This window comes from Semicossyphus pulcher, unplaced genomic scaffold (genome assembly GCF_022749685.1).
Source record: "Semicossyphus pulcher isolate SPU_LCO1_2020_fin unplaced genomic scaffold, fSemPul1.0.p SCAF_3, whole genome shotgun sequence".
Lineage (NCBI taxonomy): Eukaryota > Metazoa > Chordata > Actinopteri > Labriformes > Labridae > Semicossyphus > Semicossyphus pulcher.
Window position 1 is genome coordinate 15,605,942 of NW_027211704.1, and position 19,942 is coordinate 15,625,883.

General features: G+C 42.2%; 1 protein-coding gene across 1 annotated transcript; it reads right to left on the reverse strand.

Moving 5' to 3' along the window:
* Positions 1-516: 516 nt before the first annotated feature.
* LOC138605690 (sodium-dependent neutral amino acid transporter SLC6A17-like) lies at positions 517-15,866 on the reverse strand. Its single transcript, XM_069678092.1, has 11 exons — positions 15,584-15,866; positions 12,095-12,252; positions 11,218-11,344; positions 8,731-8,912; positions 8,532-8,642; positions 8,211-8,452; positions 6,465-6,657; positions 6,157-6,349; positions 5,714-5,873; positions 5,434-5,596; positions 517-4,592 (listed from the first exon to the last, which is right to left on the reverse strand). Exons 1-11 carry the CDS (start codon positions 15,864-15,866, stop codon positions 4,182-4,184), a joined length of 2,223 nt encoding a protein of 740 aa, XP_069534193.1. The 3' UTR covers positions 517-4,181.
* Between the last annotated feature and the right edge of the window lie 4,076 nt (positions 15,867-19,942).

Here is a 19,942-nt window from a genome sequence, read left to right on the forward strand (position 1 = left end):
TAACATTTCTGTTAGCTAAGAAATAGCTTAAAGCTAAAAGAAAAAAAAAAAAATATATATATATATATATACAGCGTGAATTCTTAGCTAAAGGTAAGCAAGAAAGTTGTTGAATGCTAAAATTACAGTTTGATAGTGTTATTTGAAAATAAAGGCACAAGTCTTAGCTAGTAGCGATTAAATGCTAACATTTTCTGCTGTCTATGGTTGATGATAGTATATCAATAACAGTGTTTCAACTTGAAATGGCCTGATGTCACCGTGGATTTTCACTTGACATTGTCTTCAGTTTTCACTTGGGATCCTGGCACACAGCAATACGACATTATAGCATTTGAGCTTCCCACCGTGAGTGCTAGGTCAGAGAAAAATGGCTGCCATGTGAATATGGTTATATTTATTTTTATAAATTATATTTAAGGGAATGAAAATAAAACAAAGCTTTTCCAGACGATGATCATCACCTGATTTTTGTTTTGAACCAAAATCCAGAAATCCAGCAGCAGCTTATCCACTCTTTATTAATAATATTTTTGGTGAAGTTCACAATTTTTACAACAATTTGTCAGCATCATACAATCATAATATGACTGAGGAAAGACAGAACGAGTATCTATAAAGGAACAGTTCTAAACGTGTCTCCTGTACAGACAGTGCTTGAAACATGTGCTCAGTAAGGCCCTGCATCCACAGGTAATAAGAAGGAATATATAGACCACACACGCGCACACAGATACACACGCACACACACTTTTTACTATATACATACACTCACACACTCCAGCACTTCGTAAGAAGAGTTGTAATATCCCTTTGGCTAAGAGGGGCAGTTTCTAATCATTGCTTTTTACTGACACTAATGTGTCAAGCTTTTTTCAGCCTAAATTATTTTAAGTTTAATAACTTGATATTGCTTTTACACAGAACTTGAACTTTACTGCTATGAGGACAACAAATAGATGCTAACGTTTTTGTAGTCCAAGTGAAAAAAGTGCATTAATCACATTCATTATTACTTTATGTTACATTTACTGCTAAACAGTTACTTTTTAAGACATTGATATACTTCACATGGATAAAATCTACCTTCAGAATAGTTTGATTACACAAGATTATTTACAGACCTGGACAACAGAGAGATCTCTACACAGTGCACTCTTGGCAAGAAGTGCCCGGCTCACACAGACAAAAACAAGACAAGAGATGAAACATGAATTTTAGCCACACTAGCACTCCTGCAAGACTCTAATGCTGAACTTGGATCTACCACTGGAGTAAGCAAAAATTGTAAGGTCTGCTTGAAGGTGGGACCATGATGTCACAGTAATGAAGGACTTCATCCTCTGAGTAAGTAATTGTATGTCAGGACCAGGCCGATTCGTTTAGAACATTCAAATTAAATTGAAACACCAGATTGGATTGCAAAACTTGTTGGTAGGCTACTCATATGTTTGTGCCCAAGTTTGACTTGAGGGGAAAAACTGTGCGCTAAAAATTTGGGCCTAGATGAACCAAGAATTGGAACTTATTTTTACTTATAGGGGCTTAGTTAATGTCTGAAATTGCACAAAAACACACAATGGCTTGTCTGTCAAATAGACTTATCTGCAAAACACTCCAAATACAAATCTATAAGGCGGCCCTAATTGGTGAAAATAAGCCTCACGTTCAGTCAGAATGCACTCGCCTGGTTTGGTTCAGGTTTTAGTCAAAGCTCTACTTCATTAGTCTAAACTGTAGTTATTCTGAGCTGGGCTCTTGCTGCATTTAAGTCTCATAATTTGGACCACAAGTCGCTGAGTTGAAAGAACAATGACATAATTATCTGAGTTGTTATTCAAAGACTGATGTATCTTACTTAGGGTAAAAAACAACAGTAGTATTAACAAACTGCAAAATAACTGCGAGCCATGTAAGCAGTTGCATCTAGATACAAATCCGGCATTATTACTAAAATGTACTGATTTAAAATAAGCTATAAACTGGTTGCTAGTGTCTGATTTCACCTGTTAACAAGCACTCCAAAATCTGTGTTAGCTTAAATGACTGAAGGGTTAGCGTTTAGGTACCAACACACATTTTACTGTTCGTTACATTCTCCTGAGATTACCTGAAAGCTTGTTAGCATCTAATCATGCATGCTAGCAACTATTGGATGTGTTAGCATGCTTATATACCATTTAACCTTTAATGTTTGTATGTTAGTAATCTTTACAGCTAACCGTAGAAAGATGAGCATTTCAAGCATGTTTGTGTGTTTTTGTACATCATGTAACATCTTTGCTAGGATTTAGCATGTATGTTAGCATGTTATCAGCTACAGCTAAAGCTGACTTAATTTTCCATAGAGGGTTTGTGTTTTGAACTATTTTCAGACAAAAGGACATTTTAACTTGCATTAGCACTAAAAATCAAGTCAGGGGATTCACGGTTAACGATTCGTGATAATTATAGTTGGTGCTAGTGTGGCTAAAAACAAGTAGACCAGTAAACCTAAAGTGGAGACAGGTGAGTGAGCGTCTCCTAACACCCGGTGCAGCCAGAAGAACACAGCTGCTGCTCATACGAGACTTCACATCACACTTCACCTCCACCCCCCAGCAGCATTTTCACATCCCACAACAAGAATGAGCTACTCAAACTACAAAATATATCCTATAGAAATCTTAAAATATACATTTTAAATAAGCATCACACAAGATGAAAATATACAGTATATATATACTGGTCACCTTTAAAAGATAAATCTTTGTTGTTCATCACACCTACATACACTGCAAATATACAGGAATATAAATATAGTCCATTTAATCATCAACACCATGGCTTTGAGTATTGTGATAAAAAAATAAGTAAAGGTTTCCACTTCCATGTAACAGGAACTTGAATGTGCTCAGTTTGAACTTCTTGACAGTTTTATCAGTGTGTGCAAAATAAAACAGGTTCAGAGAACAAACATTGTGCTTGTGTCTGATTGAGCATATAAATGATGTTCATACTGCATCAGCCGATGAGTTAAGGATTCCATCATTTGGATTTTTGTTACTTTCCTTCCCAAAATCTTTTGGTCCATCGCAGATTTTATGTGCGTTATGTTTTCTTGTGCATTGTAGTCTGTGCTCCAATATAAATAAGTATTGCTGACTTATTTTGTGGGACATATTTAACAGCAGCAATTTTTATACTTTCACGTGTGCTTAAAAGTTAAAAGAAATTGGTCAACATTCATTGGAAGTTGCTCACACATTTTCTTTTCGGTTTTTTTAGTTGACTTTTTTTCAAGCTGTGCTTTCTTTCAGGAAAGAAAAAAAATAAGCTCCTCATATTTCACTGTCAAAACTTTTAAGCATATTTCATCTGCGTTATTAACATGTAGATTTCAAGTGTTTTGTTGTTAACTCTACTCTTTGGTGGAGGAACGGAAATGAGTGATGTCTATGTTGTAATGTATGTAATGGACAATGAGACAAAAATCATATAATCCTATCTTACTAAACTGTACACTGCTGGTAACAAAACAAAAATAATACTGGCTACACACAGAGTGGGGATGGACTTAAAATGACGTCTTTAAAGCAGCCTTAAGCATAGTTAACAACACACAGAGCCCTGTGAGAAACAAATCTAGTTTATCTAGTTTACAGGTGAGCCCGCTGAAATCACTGCATCAGATTGAATAGAAATTATCTTGTTTTGTGTGTTCGACTGCATGGCTTTGCACACAGTAAAACTTAAGAGGGCAGCACGCCTTTAAAATACCATTAAACTCACACCAGCTCGTCTACATTCATTCTTATAGACCCCCTGCACTGTGCAGACAGGGGTGTGCATTAAACTGTGGGGTTTGCCTGCTGAGGATCCTTATACTAAGGCAAAGAGAAGCAGATCACAGATCTTCATCTTAAGCACATAAACCCTGTGGTGGTAAATACAGAACAGATACAGATGTACAGAGTTTGATCTACTGATATGAGTGAACTCTTTTCTCCTGCTGCAGGTGGTTCATGGTGTTATATTGGGAAGCGTGCAATCACATGAAACGGGTGAATACATACAGTTTTGTGGTGTTCGAGGGCAGTGGGGAGGACTCTCTGCGCTGCAGTGACCCCCGGTGGAGACTTTATGGCTGAAAGGTAAACTGAGCTACAGGACTGGGTGTCTGAGGGGTGTTCGGACAGCAGTCAAGAGTCAGAATCTGGTGTGGCAGGCGTGGTCGGTGTAGTCGGTGTGGTCGGGCTGATCGCAGCGTTCTGGTAGCTGGTACCGTAGCAGCTGTTTGGAGACAGCGAGTTGGGGTCCAGTTGGGGTTTGTTACCTGCTGGGGTCAGGTAGGATTTGCGAGCAGCCACTGATGATGGCGCCTCGCCGGGCTTGGCGCCAAGAATGAACCTGGACTCGTCCTGCTCCTCCAGGTTAGAGATGTCCTTCATCATGCTTTTACGGTAGGAGACAGACAGCTTGTTGGAGCCGTCTGACATCAGGTTGAAGCGGCGGGCAATGAACACGATGGGCAGAGGAAGCATGGCCACTACGATGAGAGCGAAGCACATGGCCAGTGCCCAGGGAGGGTAACTCTGGAAGCGTTCCTGAGCCTGCAGACACACACACAGAGGGTTTAGTGATTATTTGTAACATAAAGAGAAATCCACAGAGAAAAAATGTTTCTCTGAATGGATCATAATTTTTGTAGTGTAATGGGGAAGATGCTAGTGGGCTAGTTTATGTGCAAAACAAAAGACCTTCTCCCTTCAACATCAGCTGTACTTTGTGTTTAGGGCGAATTAGCAAACATTAGCATGTTAACATGCTTAGCTAAGACTATAAATATGGTAAACATTAACCTGCTTGGCTCAAGCTTGTTAGCCATGTCATTGTGAGCATGTTAGCATTCTAATGTTTGTATTTAGCTCAAAACACTACTGTATTTAAGTTCAGCCTCATTGGGCTGCGAGCAGACAACTACAGACCCTGTTTCTGGTCTGAACGCCCACTTTGTGTTGTGTTACACACATGCAGAGAGACAAGGGTTGTCATAAATAGGAAGTTCTCTTTTTGAAGACACACATTTTTCTATTAGACTTTCGCACAAATTTCATGTCATGAAATAATATTCAACAATAATCAAGATATGTATAAAACCAAACAAAACTTGGGCACTTACAAACTAAAGCAGTCCTCTTATTTATTGGTGGCAAAAACAACTAATGCAGGTCAGCAACGAGCTGTAATCTTACACTGTAATACATTTGTTGTTTTTTGCCAACAAAAAATAAGAGGACTACTTTTAGTAGTCCAAGAGTGCAAGTGTTTATGTTTTGATCACAGCTACCGCATGCACCAATTTTACAAATCAAGTCTGGGGCTGCCCAAACTGGGGCTGTCCTTTGTTTAAATCAACACACACACAACCACACACACACACGATAGACTGACCAGCTCTTCCACCCAGGCGTTGTACCCTGGTGGGCTGATGGCCATCTCTATGACGGTGGCTGAGATGAGCACAATGAGACACAGAGGAGAGACGTACTTCCACAGGTAGAAATAAATCATACACGGTCGGAAACCCAACATGTCCTCCAGATCCTGCATGAACCTGGAACAGACAACAAAAAAATAAAATTTAACTCTCATTTAGCACCCTCCATTTGCAGTGGAAGTCAGATTTAACAGGATGAATTGCAGACATGTGTTAACCTACAACTAGTTTTACCTTTTCGTGCCGTAAATCCAAGCGACAGAGAGATTTTCAAGGATGACCACTACAGTGAGAGGCAGCCCGGCGGAGTAATCATCAAACATGGTGACAAAGTAGTTCCCTGAGCGTTGAACGAACAACAGGCCGCAGAAGAAGGCCACAATGCAGCAACACACTGGAAAAAACAGAGAAGAAACAGAATCAGAGGAAATTGAGTGGGGAAAGAAAGGTGCAAGATTTTGGTCTAATACAAGAGAAATTGGCCTAATAAAAACGGTATTGTTGCCTGTAAGCTGTTTGTTTTCTGAGTGTTAAGTATTCAGTTCACTGTGAGCAATTATTCAAAGCCTAATGCAGCTTTTTCCCAAAGGTGCTTTAATACTTTGCTGAATAAGGGAATTTAACAACTAATTGCATTTGGTGTCCGGACTGTGGGACACGAAGTGAAGGAGGTTTACCTGTGAAAAGCTCCTTCTGGACCTTGTATGTGTCCAGTACAGGTGTGGTGATTCCCGTCATGGTGCCGATCATGCTGCCCAGACCGAGGTTGATGAGCATGAAGAAGAACATGACGGACCAGAAAGGAGACGCTGGGAAATGAGTCATGGCTTCAGTGAAGGCGATGAAGGCCAGGCCTGTGCCCTGGACAGACTGCAGAGAGACGGTGACGGGAGAGACATCAGCTGACAGACTGACAGGTGTAAAAATGATCAAAAACAGAACATATAATGGATCTGTCTGTAGCAGGATTGTGCCAAAGCCTCACCTTGTTGAGCTCGTCCTCCAGGAGACAAGGCTCCAGACCAAGCTGAGCGAAGCTGCCCTCTTTCACCGTCTTGATGACCCCGTACATCTCAGCATAGTCTGAGCTGGTGAGATGGGAGAAGTTCACGTGTGGAGGGATGAGATCGTGACTCAGGACGTTTGAGTTGAGGTATCCCAGGATCTTCTCTGCATTTCTACAATGATTAAAATCACAGAATCAGATTCAATGTTAATGGTAAATACGTTGACACACTGTGGGATTTACCTGTGCTTAAGATGCACTAAGGTGACAGGATATCCAGTGATTTCCAGCACTCTAACTGTAGTTTATTACTGTAGTAGGCTATATTACTGAATAAAGTAGCCCTACATTTCATCACAGGGTTTTTGGTATTGATGGGCATGGGCTCCATGTTAGTTTTCAGTTTTGGTCTTTTTACTACATTATACAGTGTTTTGTGACCAAAGCAGAAACTGCTTTACAAAATGGGATGTGAAACCTTTAGTGCTTGTGAAAAGATGTAGGATTGTTTGGACACTCCCAGAGTCCACACAAGCGGTCATATTGACCGCACATCATTTAGTCAATATGACCGCTTATGGCCAAAATAGGTAAAACATATCATATTTTCTTTGTCTTTTCTGTATTTTATATAAAAACAATTTTAAATTAAAATACAAACACTTTCAGGAAAAGTCAGGTAACAGCAGTATTGCATTTTATCATTCAACAAAGTTATTGCACATATAAATTTGAAAACGGTCAAAACTCAACTCCACTGGCTCCCAATCAACCAACGGATCACCTACAAAATCCTTCCGTATACTTTCAAATCTATTCACAACCTCGCCCCTCCTTACCTCTCCGACCTCCTGCACATTGCCATTCCATCCCGCACCCTCTGGTCTTCCTCCTCCATCCACCTCACTGTACCCCCTGCCCGCCTCAGCACCATGGGGGCCAGAGCTTTCAGCCGCTCTGCTCCCCAGCTCTGGAATTCCCTCCCACCCGACCTCCGAAACTGCACCACCCTCCCAATCTTTAAATCAAATCTCAAAACTCATCTGTTCCACCTCACCTACTCTCCCCAACTCTAAGCATATTATATATATTATTATTATATTATGCATGCAAGTAGTCTAGGAAGTACTAAGTTCAGAAGTGTATGAATCTTGGACTACTTATGGAAAATAAGGTTTTTATTCCACATCAAAGTTGGGCGAAATATCCTTATTCTTGCTCTCTGTTAAGGATTTTGACAAAGTATTACTGGAAAAGTACACAGTAAAAGTACTTCATAGTAGTTATACAAGTAGTCTATGAAGTACTTAGTTCAGCAGTATATGTATCTTGAGCTACTTATGGAAACAATGTTTTTTTGGTTTTTTTCTCACATCGTCCTTTACTTTGAAATCCGGAAGGATACCTTTGTGATACCTTCAGTTTATTACGGGTCTATTACATGGGTCTGATTGTCAGACTGCAGTCTGCCCCATATTCACTACCAGTAGCTCTTCAGAGCGGTTTCATTACGATTACCGTAAATGTGAGTGCATTTGCGCAGTGGAAAAAAAGGTGCGGCTGATTTGACCAAGGAAACACGAACCACGGCTGGCTTGACCGCAGTAAAATAACGTTACCTGTATACCACAGGAGCTAAGAGGGACAGAATCTAGTAGAGAGTCAAACACACGGTTTGAAAAAAAGTTACTTAAGGATAGAAAAGTGTGGCAAAGTAAAACTTACTCCACGACACACTTTTCGTTCATGATGTTGGCCTTGAAGCCGAGCACAGCGAACACCACCAGAGTGGCCAGGATGGAGGTGAGGAAGTTTATGACGGAGACGAGCACTGCATCAAAGTGACAGTTGTTATCGATCTTGTTGTAACTGGAGAAGGCTATGACCCCACCGAACCCCAGACCCAGGGCGAAGAACACCTGTGTGGCTGCCTCCCTCCACACCTGCGGCTCCAGCATCTTCTCCAGCTATGACAGATAGAGAGAGAGAAGGTCAGGTATTTTTCCGCATATTCTATTTAATATACTAGGAGGAAGTTGGTCTCACCTTGGGAGTGAACATGTGAGCGATACCGTCCACTGATCCCTTCAGCATTAATCCCCGGACCAGGAAACAAAACAGCACCACGTAGGGGAAAAGAGAGCTGAAGTACATCACCTGTGGAAGTGAAGAGAGAAACACAACTTCATTTAAAAGCTGTCTCCTCCACGTTTTCTCTCATCATATCCTCCATCCTCTCTGCTACCTTCCCAGAGGAGGCGATCCCTCTGATGACGGCGAGGCACACGATGATCCAGGCCACCAGCAGAGACAGGGTCATTTTGACGTTGAGGCCGCCGCTCTCTGCGATGGTGCTGGTGGTGTTCAGAGTCTGACGGTACCAGAAGTAAGTCGTGGCCGAGCTTTTTTCACACTCCGGCTCAACAACTGCAGACAGGAAGAGATGAAACAGCTTTAGTGTGGGCGATAATGAAGGAAAAGAAACAGGTGTGAGGATGCAGCTGGGGGGTTTGGATGTCAGAGAGGCAGAGGGGGACATATAATGAGATTGAGAGTGTTTGCTCAGGGTCAGTATCTCAATTCTCGGCTGGTTTACACCCCTCAGACGTAAAGTGATCTAAACAAGGTCATCCTTGTGTTTAGTATGCAAAGCATGGAGTTTTTTTTACACTGCACACACAGTATATTCATGTTGTTACCTTGGGGAAATGATACATACTGCATGAGGAAACAGAGATGTTGCAGGATGGTGCAGATTTATAAATGCACACACAACAAACACCTACAGATGCAGGGAGAGCGCTTTACGGATGTAATACATTCTAGGCTTTTTAATCATTTTTTGGTTCCTTCTTGATGCTTTTCCCCGTCACACTGGATACGCAATCCCACATACAGTGTTCCTATGCTCTGCTGCAGCTGTCCTTCAGCATTACCATCCTTCAGACTGAATCTCTGCTCCCTGTCTCCCTGCCAGCAGCCCGCCGGCTGACTCATACTAACATGCTCTGAGTGTTTCTTGCCTGCCCCGGGGTCAGGTTATTATCGCTTCTAATAAAACTACAGGGGGGGTTTAATCTGGATTACGTCTGTGGAGTCGTGACATAAAGTTGAAGGGGAGTTAGCGCAGTTAGTCTGGTGTCTCCACTCTGCAGGTGCGTCGACAGACTGACGCTGCAGGGCCTCATACAGGGTGAATTTAAAGCTAAAGCTTGCAGCGTGGAGGCCCACTAAGGAATTATAGTGAGAAGCATATACATACAGTTACAGAGACAATAACAATGACACACAAATGGATATTGTTCCAAACATAATCCTGCAAATGTACGCACTCTTGTTATTAGATGAACGCTTTAATCTGCTGTAATGGAATTTGACTCGACGGGCCGATTTGAAGAGACATAAACTGGTCAGTCTCATGAACCACTTAATGGCCTGAAGCGAAACAGCATTTCTTATATCTTTGAAGAACAAACCCAGCTGTTTCATTTAGATGCATTAAGCTAATCTGTGCACACATTGCACAACTTGTGTTCTGCACTTATACTTTCTAGTCTATGATTTTTCACTAAGCCAGCGGCAGGTATCGGATGGATTGCGGTTTTGTAGACTACAGACCTTTATGATACTCAAAAGATAAATGACTTGATCCACTAACTTTTTCCTGTAGTACTACAACATTCAGACCTGCAACTTATTGTAAAACATCTCTTGTAACATCAGCCTTGTCTGCACTTTGTGTATAGTGTAAAAAAGGAAATGCTAGCATGCTAACATCAGCCCAAACCCTCCGTTTTGCGAGCTACTGTAGATGTTAAGGAGTCATGTTTCTTTTAGGGATTCGAGTTGTCTTTTTTTATTCAGATGCAGACTCCAAACAGAGTGGCGGAAGGAAACTCCCAGAATGCTTTGTGAAGTGAGCAGCATAACATTAACCGTGTCCCAATTCAGGGGCTGCATCCTTTGGAGGACGTATTTGAAGGCCGATTGTGTCACAGCGGTGCGTCAAAGGCTGTCCCATTTTGAATGCTACTTCATATGCGGCCGACAAATGCGTCCTCCTTTTCCCGGGCCATGAAGGATCCATCGGATGCACCCTTCATGGCCCAACGTATCCTGAGATTCACTGCGCACCAAGCGGACTCTCAAGCAACTGAGGAAGTTTTTGTTTTCAACTCAATCGAATAGCTAGCAATGCAAATGTTGCTGTAAATTATCTTTTAATTAATAGGCTAAGTTACGTGATGTTAGTTTTGATAGTTAGTTAGCCCACTAGCTACCTGTATGCTAGGTGACAGGAGACACGTTTGGTGATGCAAGGGTAAGGGCGGGAACAGCTAGTGACACAAACAGGAAATCCTCCGTAGACCAGACCATCTCATTTCAATTCGGCCTTAACGTACTACACAGGCTACACATGACTATAATCCCTCCCAGCCCCTTCATTGAGACACAGCTTATGTATACAATGCAAGGAAAGATGCCATGTTGGCAAATCATGCATCGTTTGAAATATCTTAATGTCATGTTAATGCTAATGATTATGTTGTTTGATCATCAAAAATCTCATTAGCATTTAGCTGAAACCCCAGCTGTGCTTTAGCACACGTCATCTTTTTACTCATTTATTTGTTTATCTTAAGCATGTATTTGATTTACACAAAGGACCTTACACTTTGCCTTTGAAAGGTGCTACATATTACATTCCTTCTATTCACGTGATGTCACTCACTGGCAAGTGTGCCGTTCCTCCTGATTGGACATTCGCTCCATGGAAGAGGATACTGGAAGGACTGGAAGAAATAGAAGATGCTCCAGCCGATGATCACATTGTAGTAGAGACCCACAAAGCCACACACCTGAACAGACAGACAGACAGACAGACAGACAGACAGACAGTATAAGTTGTCACATTTTCTACCTTCCTATAAACTGTACCATAAGATCTGTATACAGAGGGAGGAATATGCTAATGATGCAGCATGCTTTGTGTATTCCCATGTTGCTGTCAGTCTCCTTTGCAGTCTTGCCAGCCAGGACATTCACTAGCTAAATAAGGTTGGGGAAAGCATGAATAATTAAAGTGCTCTCTTTTCAACACTGATCTTCGAGGAGATATTTATAGCTGCTTCTGCGCCAGCCGTGCGACTCTGAAGAAAGGCTACCTTTCACTCTCAAACACGTCAATACCTCCCAGAAACCCAGAGAGGCTGAGGCAGACTGAATGTTCCTGTAAAGTCATCCCGCTTATTGTCGTATCAGTTTCATGGTTGTTACATGCATTAGACATACAACAACATTTAAATTAGGGATCAGATGATGTTTGTCCCTGTTAGTTAGATATTTATTTGATGTTTTCTGTTTGCTCCTGCAGAAAAAGGCAGCTTCATAAATCACAGACAGAGCAGAGGGCCGTTTTTTATCCTCATGTACATTCAGCAGATCAGCTTCTGTTTAACTGCAGGTCTGACAGCTGTTATCTCATTATGACTCTTATCAGAGGCCCCACGCTTTCTCTCTCCACCACACTGCTGCCAAACTGCTTTCCTCTGATCATTTACACCAATTAAAGACAAACACTTATAAAACAATGTGTTTTTTCCCCTCACCATCAGACTGGACATCCCGATCCCGCCCAGACTGGGACAGACGTAGTTCCAGACCCCGATGCTCCCACGTCGGATCTTCTGACCCACAGCGAGCTCCAAGAAGAAGAGTGGGATGCCGATGAGGAGGAGGAGGATGAAGTAAGGAACCAGATAGGCACCTGCAAAACAGGGAGGCTTTTTAAGCATTTTAAGCCGAATATGTCAATGTGCAAAACTTAAACAGACAGTTATCTCAAACAGAGGGCGACAGTAAGTTATATTCTTTGTTAAAAACGGACACAGATTGTTTTAAGTTCTTTTTTTGTTGCCAAAGACAAAAAAGGAACTTCTAAAAATTACAAAAACCTAATTTACAAACTTACAAGTGCAATTTTATATTAGCAACAACCACATACAAGCGTCAACTGTTCATGCATTCACACAGGAAGTAACGTGCCTTTTTGTCACAGGCCACGCCCACTGCCACGCCCCTTTTTTGACCAATTGACATGAACTCCAACAAACGCACACTCTCTCTTGGCTGTCATGCCAAATATCAGCCGTTGGGGGGCTCCCGGAGGCGGCTGTGGCTCAGTGGTAGAGCGGGTCGTCTCCTAGTCGGAGGGTTGGTGGTTCGAACCCTGACTGCTACAGTTGCATGTGGAAGTCTCCTTGGGCAAAACACTGAACCCCAAATTGGTGTGTGAATGTGATGATTGATTGACAGTTGGGCACTTTACGCGGTAGCCTCTGCCATCAGTCATGATTGTAACTTTTGATGGGACTTTTTTTGTTTTCAAGATTCAATCCAATTTTTGTAACACTGGCTATAAGCCCCTGTTTGTGTTTGCTGTTTCTTTGCAGTTGTTTATTGAGGGAGGTGTCCACCGTAGTGGCTGAGAAGTACTTCCGGGGGAGGAAAGAGGGAGTAATTGTTATAAAGCTACTTTAAAGGGGAGTTCGGGTTCAGGGGAGAAGAAGAAGCATGTCGAGAGAGCGAGAGCTACGTGACAAAAGCTGTAAGTCAACCTGTTTGTTGTTTCACTGCTGTTGCTGCGACAAGGAAATAAATCTCTTCCTCCATCCGTCTAGCTATCTATGTTTGCAGATATTTAGCTCAGCTGTTTTGAGTCTGTATTCTGTATAGCTGTTAACAGTTATCGGCCAGATTTAAATGCAGAGGACCAAAAGTACGAGAAACAACAGAAACATCACAAACAAAATGACCTCAGACTTAAACAACTTTTTCACACAGTCACAACAAAGATAGAAATTGTCGACCTTCCTGCCACCTTGTATGTTGCATTTTTAAAGCACTTTATTAAACAGGGATTCTGTCTTTTTTCTGCCCATTCTACATGTGATCTGCATGTGAATTAACAATTCTTCATCCGTTTATCTCGCATGATATGATAAATCAGTATGATGTGTTTACCCGGCCCACAACCCCCTGCAAACAGCTCCTCCCAATCATAAGGTCCTCTGCTGCACCGACAAATTCTTTGAATTTCATTTCATTTGATGGAAGTCTAAATTTGTCCCTGTGCAGCTTAATCCAGAGAGGCGAAATCAGGATACAACCGTGTTTTATGAGTCATGATCCAGGACTTATAGCGGGCAAACTGTACGACTATTAATACATCAGAAGTAGGAATTACATGGAGGGGCGCGCACAGTTGATGGTGGGCGGAGTAATGAGGCGGGGAGAAAAGAACGGAGGGGAAATGCTAAATCAAGAAAGCTGAAAGTGAGAGGATAGTGAGGTTAAATGTAGTGAGACGCTTTGGGCCGGTGCCAGGATCCTCACATCAGCTTAACACAAATCCACTCAATCACAGGATGTTTAAACTGGAGGTCTAATAGGAGTGATGTATGACGGAGCGAAAGGCATAAAGATGAAGAGAGGGATGATAGAGGAATAACAGGGAAAAAGAAGGAGCCCACACAGCAATAAATCCCAAACAACACAGAGCTTTAATGTGTCTGTAATTGGCTGCCAGACAGACAATTACGGGGTGAAAAATGGCCGCTCACCAGGTCACGTAACCTGGCTGCTCTACTGTCAGTAAATCCTCCCTGTTGGCAATAAATCCCGCCTGTGCGCCGAGTGAAGCAGCAAACACCGACACATGAAAGAGTTGTAAGCATCAACTTTCTATCGAGTCATGATGACAGGGTTTACACAGAGTGCTCATCTGATTTCATGCACCACAGGCCTAAATAAACCCGCATCATATACAGTTACAGTCATGTTGTTAAATCCAGCTCCTCTCTGTTTACAGGAGGATCAGTTGGACCCGGCCTGCCCTGCCGCCAGTAGTAATCAATAGTGCAGCTATTTTTAGACTTGGCTGTTTTCTGCACATTACAGCTGCTCTGTGGGCAGCTGTGTGCTGAGCGAAAGTGTTTGTAGTTTGTGATGCTGGGAGTCATTAAAGGTGAGCAGACAGGCAGGTGAGCAGACAGGCATGACTCACAGTCATTCTGATACTTTCCCTCATCTGTTCGTACGTCGCATTAAAGCAGAAATATGCAGTGACACAAAACAAGCATGTAACATATTTAAAGAGAACTTGAGTAACTTTTGAATCATGAATTTATATGACAAAAACAATGAGGTTATATTATCATCTAAATGGTCCTGAAATATTGCTTAGCCTCTGTTTCAAGGCTGCAAATGACATTAATGGAAGAAATACTGATAAAACACCCAACACAAGTGGATGTGTTGTTACTTCTGAGTAAATCTGGTTTCTGCTGTGCGGATGTTTAGCAGGTACACTATCAAACTCGTTCACCATCTAAGTTAACGTGTTAGCATGCTAACATTTGCTAATTTGCTGGCCGTTTCACCTGTGTTAGATAAGACATCCAAGATGGACAGGAAATATGGGGAGGAGAGAGTACGGACATGCATCATCAAGAGGGTCATCGAGGACTTGACCTCTGTACATGGGGCATCTGCTCTACCAACTGAGCTAAACAGGCGCCCCTGATGTTCTTAATCTGCAGGTGTTTTCCATGATAATGAGTGTGGGATCAATTTGAATGTCCATTTAATCTATCTATCTGTTTGTTTTTGAACCGTTCAGTGTTTCTTACAAAAAGTAGTTCCATAATAGTTTATTTTCTTTTGTTTTCTTCTTATTTCTTATTTGTTTTCTGTATGAATGAAATCCCAAACATGAAAAACGCATCCATCTCAGTGTTCCACAACACTGAACACATCCCATGTGTTGTAATGTTTTTAACTTTATGTGATTGATCCATCTTTTTAGTATGCAGATTAGTGGCCGTGGGTTGGAGACACTATCTGCTTGCATTATTCTCTTTCATACTTTTTTCATCGTTTCAAAGGGTCATGTTGTAATAATCCCACTGTGGGCTTTAAGTTAAGAGGGTGTGAAAAAAGCGTGGGGCCTCTGTAGTAAGTGTCTACTTCTGTACAGGGACATTAAATGTGATGAGTTACTTTGTGCAGCTCAACTTGCCCCACTGTCACTAACTCACCTCCTCCGTTCTTCTGGCACAGGTAAGGGAAGCGCCACACGTTCCCCAGGCCCACAGAGAAGCCCACCTGGGCCAGGATGTACTGCAGTTTGCTGTTCCACGCGGGGCGTCCATCGTTTTCGGGCACCTCGATCTGCGGGACTTTCTTCCCGGCGGCCCCTCCGATGTTCAGGGAGCTGTTCTTGTAGTCGACCGGCTCCTCGTGTGCGAGCAGGTCAGCCACCGACTCTGTGACGTGCTCATGGCTCTGCTCGCGCTGCGTCACCTTGCTGTTCTTAGGCATCAGGGTCGGGGAGGGGGTGGGGGTGGAGAGAGAGAAAAGAGAGAGCGAGACAGAGACTGGAAGGAGCGGAAGGAAGTGATGCAGGCAGAGAGTGAGATGGAGGTAGTTTTAAAGGGAGATGCTGAGGAGGGAGTTCTTCAGGCCTGCGTCAGAAAAACACAAAGATCAGACAGAAAATGTAACTTCAAGGACGTCTTCCACATTAAAATTTAATAATGTTTTATAAATGGACAAAAATCTTAAATAAACAAATGTTGTCGACAGATGTGTACAGCAAATCTAAGCTTCCTTTTCCTGCCTGTGATCCTTAAATAACACTTCACACAGTCGCTGACACAATTATTCCTCCATTTAGTGCTTGGTTAGGCTTGTAATCAGACAGGCAGCGCTGTAACACATGGTTCTGCCTCTCCTGTGCCATGAAAGATGTCAACATACAGACAGGAGACCATCCATCACACCTGTGTGTTAACTTAACCTCATTCTCTCAAGTACACACTTTATTATACTGAAGATACCAAACTCCACAGATCTTTGTCTCTCACGCAATGTTTCTAGTCCCAAAAAATTCCCAATCCTGCAAATTGTTCTATTTAATTTCCCTGTTCTGCAAAGCTTAACTTTAGTGAAGCTTTTTTCCCCCCCGGTAAATCCCCTAATCCTCTGAAGCAGCAGCAGCAGCATCCGTCCGTCCTCACCCCTCTTTAAGGGAGCGGTTGGTTCGACCCAAACGTAATGGAGGAAGTGAACAAGATGCTTTAGATGAAGTACCCGTCATGCGTTCTGCTGATCTACATCACGAGCCCCCCGTGTGGGCTCATTACTTATTGAATGAGCTGTGTCTCCATCACACAAATCTGCTGTCCAATGAAATGCGAAAGCTGCAGAGGTTTTTGTTTAATCACTGTTTCACATGCAGCAGGAAGAGATAAAGAAATTAACACAAACAGGGGGAAAACTGGGGCTGATTAAAGATGCAGCACCTCGAGTGTGATGCAACAGCAGTGATGCACACGTGCCTCTAACGTCACAGGACCCTCTGCTCACATCAACCTCTGACAAACTCTGCAGTTTCTCCAAAAACTCCACTCTCCGAGCGTCGACAAGAAAGCTACAAACACTCAGAAATTCCTTCATTCGGCTCCTGATGTGCTTTTGCTTTCCCAGTTTGTGTATGTTTTTTGTTTATCCCAGCACGGATTTCCTCCTACTGTGCATGTCAAGATGAGCCTATGATGCAATAATCCAGCCACCATTCACAAGTCTTCATAATCCTGTGTGCATTAACTGTAAAGCCCCCCGGCGCTGCTTTTCTGTCTTGTCATTCAATCCCATCCCACAGTATACAAGCCACGTAATATCAATCAGAGGCTGCAGCATCCAGCCAGCACAGAGGAACCAAAACACATCCACTCACCCAACCAATAATCCCCAAAAACACACAGTTCAGACGACCCTGGGGAGTTCTGTGGAGCACTTTTAAACCACAGTTAGGGCATGTTTTTAACGGCTGGAAGGAGGGCCGGATGTTACCTTTTCCCTGTGTTGATCACGGCGAAGAAGATCTACAGTTTCAGCGCTGAATTGCTTAAAATACCCATGACCTTATAGCCTGTGCAAATATATGCAGCATCTTTTAATGTTGAAGGGGAAGCGTGCACACTCACAGGGAATATCAACACCAACACATCTTCTTCTAAAACCAAGAAAATGACTCGTTCTTACTTTGATTTTTCTGTATTAAGAAGCAGTTTCTCTTAGGAAACATAAAAAGTCTGATTTAATGTACATGAAACAGATTATCATGCACGTATGTAGCTTTTTCTGTTGTGTCCCATGTTCTCAGACATAATACTCGACTGAATCCTGACTAAACTTTAGACCCATAAATACTGAAAACTTACACATACCTAAAGTAGTCCTAAGTTTATTCATTCAGCTTGTTTGGTTAACCAAACAGTCCTTAGCCAAGAGATATCTGATCACATATGACAAAGAAAAGCAGCTCACAGCTGAGGGGCTGGAATAACAGGATTTGCTTGAAGTATCTCTTAAATGATCAAAAGGTCATCAACATACTTATTTTACTGTCAGTCAACTAGTCAATAAATCATTTTAACTCTAACCGGGAATTTAAACTAAAAAATATCACAGTTTACTACCAGCAACATATCTGAAAGCCTGTAATAAACTCTGTAGGACTTTACTTAAAGAACATCCTTTATTAATGCCATGTGAGGATGTTTCTGCATACAAATCCATGTTATGAAATCAAACAGGCAACTGTCCAGCACCAACAAGGTCACAAGTTCAGCCTTAACTGTGACTACGTGTTGGCACACATCCCTGTTTACACTATGGGACTATGAATATGCATGTTAAAGTTTTCTCTATTGCATTACCTATTCGCATATTAATTCTTCCAGGTGCACAACGTGTAACAGGATTTAATAAAAGAGCCGAGTGCAGGTATCAGCCTCAGTAATCAGCCCTGTTTAAGGTCCACTCTTGTTCTTTAAATCGATTACTGATCCTGCGATTACCTACAGCCTCTTTAACAAGTCTGAGCCTAAAGTGCACTGTTCAGCTGTTTCACAACACACTGATTTATTATTCCTTCCTTACTGGCAACAGCCAAATGCATCCCAGAACGTATAGAGCCAAAACACAACATCAATTTAAAAGTACTTTCTTCCATTAAAAAAAACACTCTTTTCACAGGTAAGCCCATCTGAGGAGAAGAGCTCCAGGTCGTGTAAAGCTCGTGCACAGTGTCACTGATAAACATCACAACACAGATCATAGTGAACACCAGCACACACATCTGGTGCTGATGCTGACAGCCCTGCATCTCTGCACTTACTGCTCTGATCTCTGCTCCCACTGCTCATACCGAGGGGAGCGACGACTTCTAAACACAACCAAGGTCACACACGATTATTTTCTGACCTTTCTGCAAACTAAAACATAGTTTGTATCAAATGCGAAATGTATCATAAGGAAACCAACTTCAGATTAACTCCAAACAAGCATAGAAGACATCAGATAGAGCGACTGGAACTGTTTCCAGCTGTCAATGAACTTTCTGCAGAAATAAACAGTCTTTATCTTTTTACATACAACACCTACACATGGTCTGCACAATAGAATGATAAATAAAAAGAATCTTCCTCACCTTGTTTAGCAGCGATCAATATCCGGGATGTTTTATAGAAATAATTCTGTAGAGAGGCATGAGTACATCCGGCGTGCAGCACTTGTGAGTCGGTGTGGTACAGACTGAGCGCTCTCAGGACACTGGAGGACGGAGGATCACATGCTCCTGTGCCAAAGATTGACATGCAGGGAGGAGAGTCCAGGACGCACCGTGACGCACAGCGCGCCGCTCATTAACAACAAGCACAAACGATCAGCTGCCACTCACACTCACTTGTTGTTGGAGACTTCACAGCATCACTATTAAGAGGAGGGGGGGGGAATAGGGCGCGGATTCGTCAAGGTTATCCACACCTACCTGAGGAAGTGAGTGTCTGACGCAGCTTTCGTCATTCCGATTGATAAAAAATTTAAGCCATTCAGCAGCAGTGTCACGGGATGCATGGAAAAACACACGGCGTGTTCTAAAGGTGGTAAAAATAGTGTGGAGGTATTGTTGGAGCTCAGAACAAAGAGGCTGCTAAACAGATGCGCACGTCTGTTTTAATACACAACAATGAATTATCATTATAATAGGCTATATAATAAATAAATGAACAACAAATGAATAATACAGCAGCCTACATGGGAGAAAAGAAGGGCATTTTTTACTCGGACAGGAGCAAATGTGTTAATATTTCCTTCACAGATTATTTACTGGAGTAGGCTAAAGGTAGATTAACGTAATCAGATAAAAGTACACAAAATGTGCTTTAAGTAGCCAATTAAATATCTGTGTCTCTTGTCATTTCTCTTTCCATCTTTCTCTTTCTTCCTCTCCTGTACTCTTGGGGCAGATGTATGTTCACCATGTGTCTGGTTCTGCTCAAGATTTCTGTCTGTTAAAAAGTTTTTTCCTGCCATTGTTGCCAAGTACGTGC

What these genes read in the sequence shown, in the direction of transcription:
- LOC138605690 (XM_069678092.1), bottom strand. Translation starts at nt 15,866, where the DNA reads ATGCCTAAGAACAGCAAGGTGACGCAGCGCGAGCAGAGCCATGAGCAC. An exon ending in GTGCCAGAAGAACGGAGGAG is followed by an intron (nt 12,253 to 15,583) that starts GTGAGTTAGTGA and finishes CCTGTTTTGCAG; the next exon opens with GTGCCTATCTGGTTCCTTAC. An exon ending in CCAGAAGGAGCTTTTCACAG is followed by an intron (nt 5,874 to 6,156) that starts GTAAACCTCCTT and finishes TGTTTTTTCCAG; the next exon opens with TGTGTTGCTGCATTGTGGCC.